Source organism: Talpa europaea (genome assembly GCF_964194135.1).
Source record: "Talpa europaea genome assembly, chromosome: 15".
Classification (NCBI taxonomy): Eukaryota; Metazoa; Chordata; class Mammalia; order Eulipotyphla; family Talpidae; genus Talpa; species Talpa europaea.
In genome coordinates, this window is record NC_140083.1 from 3,832,838 (window position 1) to 3,851,964 (window position 19,127).

At 42.0% G+C, this 19,127-nt stretch overlaps 1 protein-coding gene across 2 annotated transcripts in view; it reads left to right on the top strand.

Annotated features, from left to right (window-relative positions):
• Window positions 1-19,127, top strand: part of SLC25A17 (solute carrier family 25 member 17) — a gene marked incomplete at its 3' end in the record, with an annotated part of 36,850 nt that overhangs the window by 8,024 nt on the left and 9,699 nt on the right. Inside the window, exons 2-4 of one of the 2 annotated variants that reach the window (XM_084256405.1) lie at window positions 10,519-10,579; window positions 13,317-13,383; window positions 15,381-15,532. In XM_084256405.1, coding sequence (XP_084112531.1) covers window positions 10,519-10,579; window positions 13,317-13,383; window positions 15,381-15,532 — 280 coding nt within the window. The remainder of the gene's footprint in view (window positions 1-10,518; window positions 10,580-13,316; window positions 13,384-15,380; window positions 15,533-19,127) is intronic. The other variant, XM_084256406.1, reaches the window with a different exon arrangement.

Here is a 19,127-nt window from a genome sequence, read left to right on the forward strand (position 1 = left end):
TATAATTATTTTTCAAACGTTGTTTATGTCTGAGCTGGAAAAATTGTATGGCCATACATACAGTAGTCTGTAATTTAATGAAGAAAAAAAATACAGCTGAAAAAAAGTTTTGGGGTAAAACAACTATCAGCTTCCTCTGGGGTCACATATGATTTCTTTCTGAACCTGAGTTTTCTGACCTTTAAAATGGGGACAGTAAAACCCCCCTTTTTGGGTTCTCCAGAGAAGTAAATGTGGTAAAATTTGTGTAGCACCTAGCACACTGTCTGGAACAGTGTAGTGAGGTCATAATTATTCATTTCTTTTCAGGTATATTCTTGAAAATACAGTATTTGTACAGAGTTTTGGAAAATCAATGGTATTTAAATTTTTTCTCATTTGGCCAACTCAACTCATTCCCTTCACTGTATCAGATAATCTTACCTTTTATTCTCGTGTAAATTAGAGGCTATTTGGGATGAGCTCTCTTACTTTCCCATTTTTTTCTAATTACAGACTCAACTGCTGCTGTACCTTAATTGCCTCGATTCTGCTGGTCTCAGGAAAAACAGATGCATCCTCTCTGCTACCTTTGATCCTGATCCCCTCCCCTTTACCCCACCCCCAGTTATATTTTAGACCTTGCTCTATTAATTTTCACCTCTTCCCTATAACTTTAGCCTTTCTCCGGTGTTCATATCCCTTCAGCCCTCAAACATGCTTGGACCTGTCCTATCATACAAGCATTTGGATTTGGTCTGGACAGTCTTAGAGTCGCTGCCTTCCTGGCTGCTGTTTTTTCTCCTTCCCTTTTATGTTAAGTTTATTTAAAGACTAGTCTGTACTTTCTGCCTCTCCTCATCCTACTTTGACCACTGGAACTGCCCTTCCAGAGACCATCACTGACTTCCCAATGGCTTGATCTACAAACTTTTTTCATCTTTATACTGTTCGACTATATAGTAGTATTTTATAACCTTCTGCCTTCTTGAAGCTCTTTTTGAGAGAGCAGTTATTTTTTTACTAAATAGTAATTGGTTGTTGGAAGGCACTTTAATAATTATTACTAACTGGGTATTGAGTCCAAGTACTAAAAAAATGCCATAAAAAGGCACAGTTGAGTCCCAGTTGTATTCCTGCTGTGATGCTAGGTATTTTCCATAGTTTCACTTCTTACAACAACTCCGCAGTTCTGAGGCACAGGGATTTGAACTTACACAATATGTGCTGTAGCTGGACCAGAACCTCTTTGTGTTTCAGTTCAAAGTCCATGCTCTTTCTAGTAGACACTCAAGTGTGTCTACTAGACTTCAAGACTTTTGTTTAGCTTCACACAATGTTGTGAAAGGGTGTGAGAATTAGGTTTATTGTTATATGGAGGGAATGATGTTAGATTAGGTGACTTAACATTTTTTAATATGAAAGCCACAGTGACTTTCAACCTTTGGATCACATTAGCTCAAGTTCTACCACTAAAAATACATTTTAATTTTTCTTTTTAAAGTAATCCTTTTCAGTAATGCCATGTACTCCATCAGGAGATGCAATGTCTGGTTTCAGTGGTATGACTATGACTCAGCCATTTCTGGACAGTTCTGTGGAAATTGACTTTGGAACTGGCATTGCTTTTATTTGACAAGTTTTCATTCTTCAAAGGTTAAAATTGTGCTTTGGAAATGGCCAAATTTGGTGACTTTGTGGATAGGTCAACCTAAACCTCATTATTTGTACTTGAAAATCCTGACACTTTGCTTCTCTGTTTATTTTTGTTCCTGTCTGTATTCCCATAAGATTGCACATGATTGGGGGACCAAGTCTTGACGAAGGTTTACCCTACTGTTTCATTCTGACTTTGTCATGTTGAGTATGTCAGCTCAACTCCAAGTGTGTTTGTGTTGGCCAAATTAAAAAGGAGGCTTTTTGTAAGTATTCATTGGTCTTTTATAGGAAAGACATAGCTCAGTAAATGAATAAGCCATCTGTGTTCTGCATATATAACCTGAAACATAGATCGCTGATACATTATGAAGGGTTCAGGTGCTCCTGTGGGATTGTTCACAAGAGAGAGCAAAAAATGCCCAGAAATGTAGGCTGAGAAATGACTTTTCTTGCCCTTTTTGTCTCCGTGACCTGACTACTAGATTGCAGTCTGGTATTGACAACTACCTAAAGATTTTTTTTTTTGGCACTAGCCAGTCATTAATTAACTAATTGATAGGTTACTGCCTTTGATAGGTGTCTATACTCTTAATAAGGAAATCACTCATTAACAACTGAATACAGTACAGTGACAGAATTTTGTACACAGGAATCGTGATACCTTTAGAACCCAGAGGAAAAAGTAATTGATTCATCATCATCTCATGTTCACTGTGTCCACAATTGAACTAGTAATTTCTTTTTTTTTTTTTTTTAAGATTTATTTATTATTTATTTATACAAGCACTGGGTAAAGTCAGAAGCGCGGGAGGGTGAGAGAATTCACCAGAGCCAGAGCAGGGAGCAGAGCAGGCAGAAGGACCGAAGTACACTGCTGAGGGGAGCAGCGGCAGCAGGAGAGGTCTGCGCGCCATGTGGGACCCTCCTCCGGTGGCCGGGGAGCAGCCAGGGATCGAACCGGTGCTGCAGAGGCTGCGGGCAGGTTCGCAACCCAGCGCTCAACCGCTGCGCCACTGGGGAGGCCCTGAACTAGTAATTTCTTAAGAAGTACTCCCTCTGACTTTACTGTCTCTGGCAGTGGTATCTTCACTTTTGTGACTCTTTCTTCTCTCTTGAAATCCATAGCCAATAAATCAGCAATTCAGCAGTTCTGTCCATGGTCCATTTTTAGTGCTTGTGGCAGATAACCCTATTCATTTCTTTAATTACCACTCAAACTAGTCCAAGCCTCTGTTTCAAATAAGATGTACTTTCCTAGTATTTGTGTTCTGGTTTTAAGGCTAAAAGCTCTTGGATGGCCCTCTTAAAGCTCTTTTTTCTCAGGACCTCTTCATATTAAAAATTATTGTAAGCCCCAAAGGGCCTATGTGGTTATAACTATTATTTATTGTATTAGGAATTAAAACTGAGGGCCTCCCCCGTGGCACAGTGGGTTGAGCGCAGCTCTGTGAAGCTGTGAAGCTCTGCAGCGCTGGGGTTCAATTCCCAGCCGGCCAGGGAACTACCCACATGGCGCAGCAGACCTCTCCTCTTTCCCCCGCTGCTCCCCTCAGTAGTGTCTTTGGTCCGTCCGCCTATTCTGCTCCCCACGCTGTCTCTGGTGAGTCCTCTCACCCTCCCGCGCCTCTGGCCTCTACCCCTGTTCAGTATAAATAAATAAATCTTAAAAAAAAAAAAGAAATTAAAACTGATAAATCATCAAGGTGTTTATTCATGAAAAATATTGAACCCATTACATGTTAATGTATGTAACTTCTTAAAAATACATTTTTCCTGAATAGTAAGAAGAGTGGCATTGTTTCATATTTTTGCAAACTTCTCTAATGTTTGTCTTAAGTGAAAGATAGCTGGATCTTGTTGCCTGGCTCTGCATCTGTTCTCTGGAAAACTTTACACTGAGAAAATGAGAATGAAAAAGTCAAATAGCATTGTAGCACTCTAATCAAAATAGCTTTGATCCTGCAGGCCCCTAGAAAGGATTTGGGAACTTTCAGTGGTCCCAGACCATCCTTTGAAAATTCCCAGAATATATTATTCTCCTTTGTCCTGTGGTCTTTTAAACTTATTTTGTTTTTTTCCCACTGCAGAACTAAAACACATACTTATTTTAAAAATAGGTAGAGATATATAATGAGGGAAATGGAAGCCATTTAAAATTTTTTCCTCCCCCGGTCCTCCCCGGTGGCGCAGCGGTTGAGGTGGCGCAGCGGTTGAGCGCTGGGTTGCGAGGCTGCCCGCGGCCTCTGCCGCGCCTGTTTGCTCCCGGCTGCTCCCCGGCCACCGGAGGAGGGTCCCACATGGCGCGCAGACCTCTCCTGCCCGCTGCTCCCCTCAGCAGTGTGTACTTCGGTCCTTCTGCCTGCTCTGCTCCCCGCTCTGGCTCTGGTGAATTCTCTCACCCTCCCGCGCTTCTGACTTTACCCAGTGCATGTATAAACAAAACAATCAAACAAGCAGACAAATAAATAAATGGAAATGCCTCTATTAAAAAAAAAAAGTCTATGTCTAAAATTTTTTCCTCCCCCCATATAGTCGCTGTTTAGAATTTCTTGGTTGACTTTCCCCAGATTGTGTTTGTGTTGTACGCTTTTATACGTAGAAGAAAAGAGTCAAGATAAAAGTCATGTATTTCTAAAAGTCAAGAACTGAGGTAGCACAACAAACTATAGAACTGGTAGTTGAGGAAATCTCGGTCCTTCTCTGCCCAGTCATTTGGGCTTGGGCAGACCTCTGAACTGCCCTGGTCCAGGCACACCGGCTCTCAAGTAGAGATTCTACTGCTCAATGAGTTCTAAAGACTTTTTCAGTGCGAAATGCCATGGCTTTATAGGAATTCATTTTTCCCAGCACCAAATGGTTAAATGCCGTGGGGGAGGGTAGAATAGTATAACTAAAAATGTTTGGTTTTGGTGAGAAACAAGATTGTTTCTCTGGAAATAGATTCTTTTAAATTGTAATTATTTTCAGCATGAGAACTCCCACTGAGATGGTTAGACTTCTGTGGGACTCAAAATAATGGATTTATTTTAGTCTCTGGTACAGCAGTATTATACACTGTGCTTATCTTCAGTGTTTTGTGCTTTGTAATTTTATGTAAGTGAACAGACAGTCCTAGTGGAGGAAAATCAAAGTATTCATGAAAAGAGGGATTTAATTAAAATTCTGAAAAATCATCCAATTATATAAGTTGGCATAAGGCTTGCATGTATAATATTTTCCTTCAGGTAACAGTTACTTATAAAAACAATCATCTGTGTTTCCTTGGCAAGGAGACAACTGTAGCAAGTACCCAGTGTACAGAATAACTATGTTCTAAATTTACCTGTAGCATTTGGAATGCATTTTCTCATGGATATTAAATTTATTTGTAGGTGCACAGTAATTCATTCACCTATCAGGTCAGGGCTGATGCTATGCCAGGCTCTATTTTGGGTTTCCAGACTAGTCCACAAAAAGTAGTTGACACATAAAATAGGTTCTATATAAATACTTATTCTTAATTAGTTTTTTAGTTCTATAGTAGTAATTTTTAAAAAACTTTTAATTAAAACAGTGGTTGAAAATATGGACTTTGGAGCCAGGCTGCCTGTGTTCAAATATTGATTATGCCACTGGCTGAGTATATGCCTTTAGAAAAGTTGCAACACTTCTTAGTATCCTTATCTGTAAAATGGAGGCAATAACAGTACGTATTTCATTGGGTTGTTGTGAGGACTTAGTCTTCTTTTTTTAATTAAGGTGTAAATCGGGGCCTCCCCGGTGGCGCAGCGGTTGAGCGCTGGGTTGCGAAGCTGCCCGCGGCCTCTGCAGCGCCGGTTCTATCCCCGGCTGCTCCCCGGCCACCAGAGGAGGGTCCCACGTGGCGCGCAGACCTCTCCTGCCGCCCGCTGCTCCCCTCAGCAGTGTACTTCAGTCCTTCTGCCTGCTCTGCTCCCCGCTGTGGTTCTGGTGAATTCTCTCACCCTCCCGAGCTTCTGACTGTACCCAGTGCTTGTATAAACAAACAAACAAACAAATAAAAAACATGCCTCTGTAAAAAAATAATATAATTAAGGTGTAAATCATAGAACATAAAATTAGCCATTTTGAAGTGTACAATTCAGTTAGTCTGCTCACAATGCATTGTAACCACTACCCCTCTCTCATTCCAAGCATTTTGATGGATAAGCACGATGTAGCTCGCACACAGTGGAATGTCACTTAGCCGGTAAAGGGAATGAAATTCTGATGTGTGCTGCAAAGAGGACAAACCTTGAAACATTATGCCAGGTTAAAGAAGTCAGGTTGCATGATTATTTTTATATGAAATATCCAGAATAGATACATACAGAGAGCAGATTTGTGGTTGTGGAAGTCTCAGAGAAGGTGGGATGCTTCAGGGGTGATGAAAATTCTTTGGAACTTTTTTTTTTAAGATTTATTTATTTATGCACACAAGAACTGGGGTACAGGCCAGAAGTGTGGGGGGGCGAGAGGATTCATCAGAGACAGAGTGGGGAACGGAGCAGGTGGAATGACCAAAATACACTGCTAAGGGAAGCAGTGGGTGAGCCAGGAGAGGTCTGCTGCGCCATGTGGGTTTCTCCCTGGCCGGGGATCGAACTCATGCTGCAGTGGCTGCGGACAGCTTCATAGGTTGCTTCTTAACCCCTTGCGCCACCTGGGAGGCCTGGAACTTGATAAAGGATAGCTCATCTGGCCTCCCTGGTGGCTCAGGGGGTTAAGCACCGCACTGTAAAGCAATCTGCAGCTACTGCAGTACAAGTTCGATCCCTGGCCAGCCAGGGAGAAAACACATGGCGAAGTAGACCTCTCCTTTCTCACCTGCTGCTCCCCTCAGCAGTGTATTTCAGTCAGTCTGCCTGTTCTGTTCCCCACTCTGGTGAATCCTCTCACCCCTCACATCTCTGGCCTGTGCCCCAGCTCTTATATGCATAAAGAAATCTTTATTTATTTATAAATAAATAAATAAACAAACAAATAAATAAAATGGCTCATCATGTTACATGAATTCACTTCAAATTAAATACAATAACAGTTGGGCCTCCCCTGGTGGTGCAGCGGTTGAGCGCTGGGTTGCGAGGCTGCCCGCAGCCTCTGCAGCGCCAGTTCGATCCCGGGCCACCGGCGAGGGTCCCACAAAAAAAAAAACAAAAAAACAACAATAACAGTAAAGCCCCTTGATCCCTTAGATTGGCAAAAATCCTCAGGCAGCCAAAACTGAAGAGCCTGCAGGATTCTACTCTTCTTTTTTGGCCCCAGTGGATTTCCCTTACTTTCCTGTGAGTTCAGCCAAGCACTGAAAGGGTGTTATACTTTCAAAAAATATTTTACATTTCTTTTAACATTCCTAGTAGTGTATGCTTAAAAATAACCACCACTGATGGAAAGGAAAACTTTATTTTTAGAATCAAAATTTAATAACCCAGAAGAGAGCTATCCAGCAGGGAAAGGGTCCTCATCAGCTGCTTTCTCTGCAATCCAGCACACACACGTATGATGCCTTGTGGGGTCTGCAGGGTTTATCTTCAGTGAGAAAAAGCAGTCACATTAAGATAAGCACATTAGAGGAACAAGGCATCCGTGTACATGGGCATGTGATCCTGACAGATATCTGTGTGCAAGGAAGGCAACAACTTTTTTTTTTTTAAGATTTTTTTATTTATTTATACAAGAACCGGGGTACAGGCCAGATGCGCGGGAGGGTGAGAGGATTCACCAGAGACAGAGCAGGGAACAGAACAGGCAGACTGATGAAATACACTGCTGAGGGGAGCAGCGGGCGAGACAGGAGAGGTCTGCCCCGCCATGTGGGATCCTCGCGGGCCGGCCAGGATCGAACCGGCGCTGTAGAGACTGCAGATAGCTTCACAGCGTGGCGCTCAACCACCTGTGCCACCAGGGGAGGCCCGAAGTCAAAAACTTTTAAGAGACAAAAATCTTTATCTGTGACTTCCATGGTGACTCCAGGGTGTGCTCTAGGCTTTCAGCGGGCAGGACTTCTGCCCACTGGCTGTGCTTTGACACAGCTAGTCTCTTAGACATGCTGACCTAGTTTTCCTTTTTGCCCAAATTTTGGTGATTTTCTTCCACTCTGGGTATGTTTAGCTTATCATCTAGGCTGCCATCCTGCTGGAACTGGAAGTCCCCATATCACTCTTAAATTTTTAACTGAACTTAGGTTTTCTAACAAAGCCTAGAATAAATCTGTTTGTGTGTTTACATAGGGTGAAACTTTGAAACTGGTAAGCTTTTCCTCCAGTCAACTCCCCCCACCTGGTGCCTGTTTGCTGCTGCTGGCTTTCAGGATTATGGCAGAAAGATGGCCTGTGCTTCAGGGAAGGTGTCACAGTGACTGGCTTTCGGGGCTCAGAGTTCCCTGTTCTGACTGAGTTCCTGTTGGCCTTAGGCAAGTCCAGGTTCCCATATTCACAGTTACTGCTAGGACTGGCACTGGCCACAGTTGTCATGGTAACCATCTTGTCAACCAGAAAGTCCTAGAGCTCCCTTTTGATTCCCAATGTTTGTCCCCACCATTGGTAGTAACCCTGTTCTACAAATCCCCACAGGTTTATTAATGCCTTCAAACAACATAGATTTACGGTCTGTGGGTCTGTAGGTCAGGAGTGCAATGCAGTCTAGAGTATCAGCAGGGCTGAGCTCTCTTACCCCCTCCTCTACTTTTGAGGACCCTTGTGATTACATCAGGCCCACTCAGATTTCAAGTAGCCTGCCATGTGATGTTACATGTTCACAGATGTGTGGACATCTGGGGCCGGTAGGGTGCGTTGTTCTGCCTATCACACCTGTCTTCTGTGAATTTGGTCTGTGGTTTCTTCTTTCTAAACAGCCTTACTCTGTTGTCCTATTAGTTTCTGGTCAACCAGTAACATTTTGTTTTTCTACACAACACCTTTATTTGTGAAAGTGTCATTATTCATGATTGGAATGAGGAAGAGGTGTTTTTCAATTTACTATCTTGACTCAGTGTTTCAGTACTAATGAATTTTGAGATGTATTATTTAATTTTATTGATTTGAATTTTTGTATGCCAGCACTTGATGAGGTAGTAGACCATTGAGCTCTTCAGAATGTTCTCTTTAAATTGGTATATGATGTACTTCACTCTAAGATTTCAGAGTAGGGGCCTCCCCGGTGGCGCAGCGGTTGAGCGCTGGGTTGCGAAGCTGCCCGCAGCCTCTGCAGCGCAGGTTCGATCCCTGGCTGCTCCCTGGCCACCAGAGGAGGGTCCCACATGGCGCGCAGACCTCTCCTGCCACCCGCTGCTCCCCTCAACAGTGTACTTCGGTCCTTCTGCCTGCTGTGCTCCCCGCTCTGGCTCTGGTGAATTCTCTCACCCTCCCGCGCTTCTGACTGTACCCAGTGCTTGTATGCATGTATGTATAAATCAATCAATCAATAAAAATAAATAAATTTAAAAAAAAAAAGATTTCAGAGTAGATAGGGCAGGGCCTTCTTAGTTAGGAACTTTCAGATGTCTCTCAGAAGAAGGCAGGGATAAGGTATGGAGGTGGCCCAGTTGTTTCAAAAAAGATTCCAGGGAGATGCCCAGTCTGCAGCCCTGCATGGGCACGCAGTACCATGCCATGGGAAATGAATGCCACGGCCTTAATAACCGTAATGAACTTTCTCCAGCCTTTCAGCCCCCCATTTTTCTTGGAAATTGTCAGGTGAGCAAAGATGCTGGAGGCGTAGACTTGTGAACTGTAAACCTATATAGATCCTGTGTTTCTTGAGACAGTAATTTTCTGGTCATTATTAGAAACCATTTATGTTGGAGTCATCAGAAAAGCATAAAAACTAGTGTGGATTTAATAAACATTTAATTGAGAATCTGATATGCAGAGATAGAACAGTCTTACTATCTGGTGGAAGACTTAGAGGCACTATAGAGTAAGTGCTGTAGGAACAACCCATTGCAACCTGACAGGTGGGGGATAATGACATTTAATATGAATTTTGCAAAAAACTAATAGTACAATACTGTGTTCTTCCTTGTCAAGTAGGCTGACATATTTAAACATGGCGATTTTTGTCCTTATCTTTACAGTTGATCTAGTTTTTGGTTATTACCATGATTAAACTATTACATGTAGCCATTATGAGATCAATAGCCTAAAACTGATCTTATGCCTGAAAATATACAATAGTGGACCTGTTTCCAGGTTGACACTCATGAACCCAACTAGAGATCTCATGCATTTGATTTCATCCCTAAACATGCTTGTGGTTTTTATCTGTCATAAGTTTTATGAATGGAAAGACTGGTTGTTGGCTTCCTTAATTCCCCTGAGATTTTTTTGTCATTATGTTACCTTGTATGAATTATTTATAGAATTTTTAGCAGAGTGTCTGTGTTTTATTTAAAATACAAGCAAACAAAACCATTTTAAAGAACAAATGATTCTTAACACCTTTTTTCTTTTTTTACTTTATGATGACTATATTAATTAAGCACAGAAAATAGAAGATAGAAAATAGTTACTAAATATTTTGGTTTCTGGGGATATCAGAGTAAGCATGGGAGTCGCAATTGATCAATGGAAAAAAAAAAAAAAAAAAAAAAAAAAAACCACCTACCCACTATCTTTGATGTGTGTCTTAGTTTACAAACCCCTAAATTCATCATTTTCAGAGAGCTGTATTTTCTCTTCCAATATCAGAGATCAAGATTTCTTCTAAAAAATGAAATGCTTTTGTAGAAAGGTTTGAATGATCATAATAGGTTAAGATAGATATATTTCTTCACTGAAAATATGATTTGCTCCATTGTTAAGTAATGAAATGTCACTCATTAAAAGTTACAGCTCATTGTTTATGATACTGTACTGGCTAAAGACTTTTTTTCAAACTTTTCAGGGAAGTGTGACAGCAATGACGGTGTTTTTCCCCTTGGATACAGCTCGACTTCGACTGCAAGGTGAGTATCTTTTGTACTCATCATGTTCCTGTCCACTTGGTGTCAGGATGCAAACGTATTTATCTACTAAGTTCTAAATTAACTTATGGATGCTATGTTTCGTTAGCGACCCACTGCTCTTTAGATACTGGTATCATCTCCGTTTTCTTATTAACAGGAAGGCATTCATGAATGTCACAGCCTCAGTCACTTCCTAATCTGAGAGAAGCTGAGTGGGCCTGCATTAATTTTTTGAAATCTTACAATTCTTTCTAATAAACCGCATGACTTTTTAAAGGCACCATGTGTGTTTTTGTTAGTGGTACATTTAAAAAAAAGAAGAAGAAGAAACACGGTGGCACCAGTTACCCACCATCACCGCTCATCTAGGCATGTAGTCCCTGCTTGCCTCTGGCTTTTTAAGACTGTGCAGCTCTCTTTTAACTCCTGCATGTTTTCCTCTCAGTGTTTTTCAACTTGAAATTACAAGCTTATGCCAGAACTTACATGAAATGTAAGTTTGTAATTGTAATGTAATGTAAGTTTGTAATGTAAGTTTGAAATGTAAGATTAACTTAGAACAAGCAAATTCTTGTATTAGAAACCTTTGTGACTACTATTTTTAATTATTTTTAAAACTTTTGGATAGGTCATAATTTCATGTGGTTTAAAAACTAAGCTAGGGCCTCCCCGGTGGCGCAGCGGTTGAGCGCTGGGTTGCGAAGCTGCCCGCAGCCTCTGCAGCGCCAGTTCGATTCCCGGCTGCTCCCCGGCCACCAGAGGAGGGTCCCACATGGCGCGCAGACCTCTCCTGCCGCCCGCTGCTCCCCTCAGCAGTGTACCTCGGTCCTTCTGCCTGCTCTGCTCCCCGCTCTGGCTCTGGTGAATTCTCTCACCCTCCTGCGCTTCTGACTGTACCCAGTGCTTGTATAAATAAATAAATAAATCTTTAAAAAAAAATAATAAAAAAATAAAAACTAAGCTACATGAGAAGGTGTCTAGTATCGTGGAGAGCTTGCTCTGGCTGCCCTTTCCTCTCCCTGGCAGATATTGTCTTTATTAGTCTCTCAGATAGCCTTGCAGAGTTTCTTTATAGGCTAACAAGCAAATAAGGGTACATATTCTTTTCTCTCTTTCTCTCTCTCTCTCTCTCTTTCTTTCTTTCTCTCTCTTTCTCGCTCTCTCTTTCTTTTTAAGATTTATTTATTTATGCATACAAGAGCTGGGGCACAGGCCAGAGATCCGGGGGGTAAGAGGATTCACCAGAGACAGAGTGGGGAACAGAACAGGCAGACTGACTGAAATACACTGCTGAGGGGAGCAGCGGGCGAGGCAGGAGAGGTCTGTTGCGCCATTTGGGTTGCTCCCTGGCCAGCCGGGGATTGAACTTGTGCTGCAGAGGCTGCGGACCGCTTCATAGTGTGGTGTCCAACCCCTCGCGCCTCCAGGGAGGCCCAATTTTCTCCCTTTCTTATACAATAAAAACATATTTTACACACTGTTTTGTACCTTATATTTTTTACTTAAGTTTAGTTTGGGTGCCTTCTTAATCAATACATTGGAGTTTCTTCATCCTTTCTTCTGGCTGTAGTTCATTCCATGGTATGACTGCATCATGACTGATTACCTGTCCCCTATTGTAGAGTTTTGGGTTGTTCCTCTTATAGAACAAATTTATTCATATGCCATTTAATTTCTGCAAGTTCGTGAGATTGCTGTGTCAGACGGTAAATGCATTTGTAATTGTGGTAGTTATTGCAAGGTTGCCTTCTGCAGCTTTCCTAATATGCCATCCCACAAGCCAAAGCAGTGCCACTTTTTTTTTTTTTAAAGATTTATTGATTTATTTATTTATTTATTTATTTATTTATTTATTTATTTATGCAAGCACTGGGCACAGTCAGAAGCGTGGGAGGGTGAGAGAATTCACCAGAGCCAGAGCAGGGAGCAGAGCAGGCAGAAGGACCGAAGTATACTGCTGAGGGGAGCAGCAGGCGGCAGGAGAGGTCTGCGCGCCATGTGGGACCCTCCTCCGGAGGCCGGGGAGCAGCCGGGGATCGAACCAGCGCTGCAGAGGCTGTGGGCAGCTTCGCAACCCAGTGCTCAACCGCTGCGCCACTGGGGAGGCCCAGCAGTGCCACTTTTAAGTCTTAGGAAATTGGTTCTTTTTTTAATGTTTTCAAAATATTCTTCCAATGTAGGTAGGAAATGTGATCAAGGTAAATTTTGTTGACAGGGTTGACAGACTTGTCATCCTTTTTGAGACCTTTTATTTATTAAATTATTATTATTAAAACCTTTAGGTTTTAATATTTACTCTGCTGTTCATTATATGCAGCCTTCATAGTTTTTGTGTCTGCAGCCTCTTCTCTAAAAAGGAGATGGAAATGTATCTCTTCTCTCCTTTATAAGATGTTAAGGTAAAAATGAGAATATATATTTCACTTGAAAAAAAATGAGCCTTATGAAATATAAGAAATAACTTTCTCTTGTCACATCTTTTACTTTGGAAATTAACTGTTGAATGAAAATGCTTTTTGGTTCATGAGTGGCAGACAAAATGCATGGAATCTACACTTGGGAATTTAGCACATAATCACATGGGGCATCACTGAGCTCTGAGGTGGACTAGGGAGCTCAAAGTATAGGGTAGGAGGTTGCTCAGGGGAGGTAAACGGCATTTCAGTGAAACTTGCTGGTGCTGAAGATAATTATTCTCAAAGGATGTAGTTTAAATGTTTGCTCTTTGATCTTGTAGTTGATGAGAAAAGAAAGTCCAAAACGACCCACATGGTGCTCCTGGAGATCATTAAAGAAGAAGGCCTGTGAGTACTACCCGCTCATCTTCATGAGTCAGAGCCGCCTGCAGGAGGCTCGGGGCCTCTGTGCACTCACTATCTAGCTGTCCTCATAGCTGTAGCGTGTCTTGAGTGTGTAATTGTCTGAGTTGTAAGTACATAATTGTTTTCATGTCCTTAAAGTTCTGTAGTTGGCTATTGTGATGCTTCATTGTGTAGTCTTCCATGAAACCAGAGCTTTATTTTATGTGTGGTAAGCCACAGGAGGTCATCGTTCACTTCATTCACACACATTATGTGCTGCTTTTTTTCCTTTTTTTTTTTTAAGATTTATTTATTTATTTATCTAAGCACTGGGTACAGTCAGAAGTGCAGGAGGGTGAGAGAATTCACCAGAGCCAGAGCGGGGAGCAGAACAGGCAGAAGGACCGAAGTACACTGCTGAGGGGAGCAGCGGGCGGCAGGAGAGGTCTGCGCGCCACGTGGGACCCTCCTCCGGTGGCCGGGGAGCAGCTGGGGATCGAACCGGCGCCACAGAGGCCGCGGGCAGCTTCGCAACCCAGCGCTCAACCGCTGTGCCACCAGGGGAGGCCCTTTTTTCACTTTTTATTTGGAACTTACTTCAAATATACAAAATGTTGCAGAACTAAAAATACTACAAAGAATACTAGTATTTACCGTTTGTGCGCCTGCTTTCCTCCTTTCCCCTTCTCTCTTTTTCACACACCCACCCTACCCAGAGTTTTTTTCAGAACAGTTTGAGAATAAGATACAATAGGTCAAAGCCCCTATGATACTGATGCTTTAAAAGAATATAGTCCTCTTCTACCTTTTTGGAAAATAGAATGTTTCTGATTTTTTTAAAAAAGATTTATTTATGCATACAAGAACTGGGGTACAGGCTGGAGGTGTGGGAAGGTGAGAGGATTCACCAGAGACAGAGTGGGGAGCAGAGCAGGCAGATTGACTGAAAATCACTGCTGAGGGGAGCAGCGGGAGAGCCAGGGGAGGTCTGCCTTGCCATGTGGGTTGCTCCCTGGCCAGCCGGGGATTGCACTCATGCTGCAGAGGCCTACAGATAACTTCATAGTGCTGTGCTTAACCCTTTGTGCCACCAGAGAGGCCCCTAGAATTTTTCTGATTTTAAGTCTGCTTCAATTTGAGTGTAATTTTACACAGTCCATGGGAGGTACTTTATTTAGTTATCAGTAAAGATTCAAAAGTTCTTATTTTTTTCAGTGGCTTATAATGACTGCTATATTTTGTTATTTTGGTGCTCAGATTGTCCAGGTGTGACTAGTGGGAACCCCTGCAGGTCTAGTTCCTGTGCCATTATAACATGTCCCCATAATGTTTTTGTACTTATTTTCTGTATTTATTTCCTTTTAAATGTTCTTGCCCTATAATAAAATGTGAGTGATGCTCTATTAACTAACAGCCATGGAGAAATTATTTCTGATTTTACATAAGGACATTACTAAAGGCAATCGGGGGGGGGGGAATCAGCAAATTGGGGCCTCTGTGGTGGCACAAAGGGTTAAGCACTGCACTATGAAGCTGTCCGCAGCCTCTGCACCACCCCAAGTTCGATCCCCGGCCGGTCAGGGAGCAACCCACATGGCGCGGCAGACCTCTCCTGTCTCCCCACTGCTCCCCTCAGCAGTGTGTTTTGGTCAGTCTGCCTGTTCAGTTCCCCACTCTGTCTCTGGTGAATCTTCTCACCCCCTGCTTCTCTGGCCTGTACCCCAGCTCTTGTATGCATAAATAAACAAATCTTTAAAAGAAAATCAGCAAATTCGTTGTTGAATGTATATTGTTTCTCTGGTATAGTTAATGCTAAGAAGGATTTCTTGGTTTGAGCGTCTTTCAGAATGTAAGGGGTTTGTACACTTTGGAGTGCATTGTAATGTGGAGTGAACTTTGAGAATACGTGAATGATTCAGCCTTTCCTAGAACTTTCTCTGTCCATTTTTATTGGCTTTTGTCCATCATCTTTATTTTGCTTATTGTGTTTTTCCCCCTAGCCTGGCACCATATCGAGGATGGTTTCCAGTTATCTCCAGTCTCTGCTGCTCCAATTTTGTCTATTTCTACACTTTTAATAGCCTCAAAGCCGTCTGGGTCAAAGGCCAACGTTCTACTACTGGAAAAGATCTGGTAGTTGGATTTGTTGCAGGTAACAATTTTCTTGATTGAAAATACTTCTATGTTTTAGCATCTTAAGGCTCACATATCCTCTAGGTTATTTTAGCATAATGTAATGCTACAAAGCATGTAGTTCACACTGACTTTGCTTGTGTGTTATAAGACATATAACATAAAATTTACTACCTCAACTATCTTTAAGTTGCACTTCAAGAATGTAAGTTCACATTGTTGTGGAACAGAGCTCCAGAATATTTTCAACTTGCAAGTCTCAGACTCTACCCATTAATAGCAGTGCCCTTTCCACCTCCCCCTGCCCTTGACAACAGCCGCTCTACTTTCTGTTTCATGAATTTGACTCGTTTATATGCCTCCTATAAGTGGAATCATACAGTGTCTATCTTTTAGTGACTGGCTTATTTCACTCATTGTAATGTCTTCGAGGTTTATCCATGTTGTAACATGTGAAAGGAATTTTCTCCTTTCTAAGGCTGAATATTCTGGTGTGTCTGTCTGTCTGTCTCTCTCTCTCTCTGTAGTACATTTTGTTTATCCTTTAATTTACCAGTGGACATTTAGGTTGTTTCCACCACTTGGTTATTATGAACAGTGGCTGCTAAGTACATCTCTTTAGAGTCCTGTGTTCAGTTCTTTTGGATATATACCCAGAAGTGAGATTGCTAGATCATAACATAGTTTTTTAATTTATTTTGTGAAGAACCACCATACTGTTTTCTGCCATTTTACCATCCTACCAACAGTGCATGAGGTTCCAATTTTTCTGTGTCATCACCTGTACTTTTGTTTTTTTCAATAGTAGCCATTCTAATCTGTGTAGGATGATATTTCACCATGGTTTTTGTTTTTTGGTTTTTGGTTTTGTTTTTTTTTTTTTTTAAAGATTTATTTATTTATTTATACAAGCACTGGGTACAGGCAGAAGCGCGGGAGAGTGAGAGAACTCACCAGAGCCAGAGTGGGGAGCAGAGCAGGCAGAAGGACCAAAGTACACTGCTGAGGGGAGCAGCGGGCGGCCAGAGAGGTCTGCGCGCCATGTAGGACCCTCCTCCGGTGGCCGGGGAGCAGCTGGGGATCGAACCGGCGCTGCAGAAGCTGTGGGCAGCTTCGCAACCCAGCGCTCAACCGCTGTGCCACCGGGGAGGCCCTATTTCACCATGGTTTTGATTTGTGTTGCTCTGGTGATGAGTGACGTTGGACATCTTTCCACGTGCTTGTTGGACATTTGTTTGTCATCTGTGAGAATGTTCAAATCCTTTGCCCATGTTTTAATTGTGCTACGTGATTTTTTTTTGTTGAGTTGTAGATAGTCTTTGTATAATCTAGATATAAGCCCCTTATCCAGATACAGTGACTTGCTTTTTACTCTCTTGGTCATGTCCTTTGATACTTTAAAATTAGTCTTGTCTATTTTTGTTTCTTTGAGATACTTTGGTATTGTGTTCGAGAAGTCATTGCTAACTTTTTATTTTTTGGTCTTACGTTTAGAACTTTAATCCATATAGAGTTCATTTTTATATGTGATGTGAAGTAAGAGTCCATCTCCACAATTTCACATGTATCCAGTTGTTTGAGACTGTGCTTTGCCCACTCAGTGCTCTTGGCACCCTGTGGAAGATGAGTTATCATATACAGGGCGTTTTATTTCTGGGCTGACTTGGCTTATCTTTATCTTTTTAATACAGAGAAAATCAATTATTCCTATGGAGTAACCTGTACCTAGGACTCATGGAACCTAAGATCTCTTTTTTTAAAAACACACTACATTACCTCCCCTGTTTACGTTTATGATTTTTTTTGGACTGAGGCTCACATGATATATTTAACATGAACAAGACTGGCTACATAATATATAGGACTCAGTGTAAAATGAAAATACAGGAGTCCTTGTTTATAATTAAAAGTATTCCAGATCATATCACTAAAGCATTAAACCAAGCCTAAGACAAGTTGTATGTGAATGAAACCAGCACTGAGTATGAAAGGATTTAGTCTCTGTGTGGTATCCAGAATATAGACACTTGTCTCCACTGTTGCTTGATGTCCTTCTTCCTCCTTTGCTCCTTTCAAACTATATTGAGCACAACTGCCAATGTGATCATGTTAAAACTTACATGAGATCACGTTAGTGCTCTGTTTAGAGCCCTCCATTTGCTTCCCCGTCTCACTCAGTAAAAGCCAAAGCCCTTGCTTTCTCCTATAAAGCCCTCTGTGACCTGGCTCTCTGTTCTTTTCTTCACTTATACCTCCGCGCCCGTGTCCACACTGGGCCTCTCCTTCCTGAGCATTCTTGGCATACTTCTGCCTCAGGGCCAGTGTACCTGCTATTGCCTCTGCTTGCTAACTGTATGAGTCACCCCCTCGCCTCCTTCAGATCTTTCCCTAAATGGCCATACTGTCTAAAATAGAGTTCCTCTCTATCCCCAATACCCTGTCCCCCTTCTCTGTCTATCCCCCTTCTCTGCTTAAATTTTCTCCTTAACCCTATCCTTTAACTTGCTACATATTTTACTCACTTATCTTGTCTTAAACTATTAGAATGAAGACTTCATGAGGACAGGGATTTTCAATTCTTATTTTCTACTTTATTTCCAGCATCTAGAATAGGACTTAGCACATACCAGATACACAGAGTGTATTAGGTGAGCACTCATAGCTGAATGACTTGTGGGAGAGGGACTGGCCCTGTGCACATCTCAGCCTAAAATACATAAAGCATTTCAGAAATGCTGGTTCATACCTCATCCAAAAAGCTACCACTAATCTCATATATGTTTCCAGTTAACACTAAGAAGGTAGATTTAATATCAGTAAAAATAAAATTTCTAACAGCTCTTGAAACAAATAAGACATTGGGAAGGAGAGTGAATTCCCATCTTTTCAGACTTTCAAAAACATAATCAGTGGTTCTCAATTGAGACTGATTTGACCCACAGAAATATGGCAATGTGGGCCTCCCCTGGTGGCGCAGGGGTTGAGTGCTGGGCTGCGAAGCTGCCCACAGCCTCTGCAGTGCTGGTTCAATCCCCGGCTACAAGCGAGGGTCCCACATGGCACACAGACCTCTCCTGCCGCGCCTGCTGCTCCCCTCAGCTGTGTATTTCGTCAATCTGGCTGTTCTGTTTCCCGCTCTGGCTCTGGTGAATTCTCTCACCCTCCTGCGCTTCTCACTGTACCCAGTGCTTGTATAAATAAATAAATAAATCTTTAAAAAAAGAAGAAAGAAAAAAAAAGAAATATGGCACTGTTTGGAAATATTGCCAATGTTTGGAGTTTTGATTGTCACAATTGGGGCAGGGTTGGGAGGGCATGGGGTATATGGATTTGGGGGGGCGGTGGTACAGGCATCTAGTGGGTAGAGGCCAGGGATACTACTATACATCCTACACAATAGAACCCTACTACCCCAACAAGGAATTCTCAAGCCCAGTTGAAAGGCCCTTGGCAAATTAATCATAGGTTGTCTGTTTGTAAGTCTTCTTTTCTTCTGGGGTAGGAAATTCTTTGGAAATTACTTTCGTGAATTTTAAACTTCTGATAATATGTTTTAAATCTTAATACCTACACATTCATATAATAATTAGAACAGTCTTTTCCTGCTGTGAGCT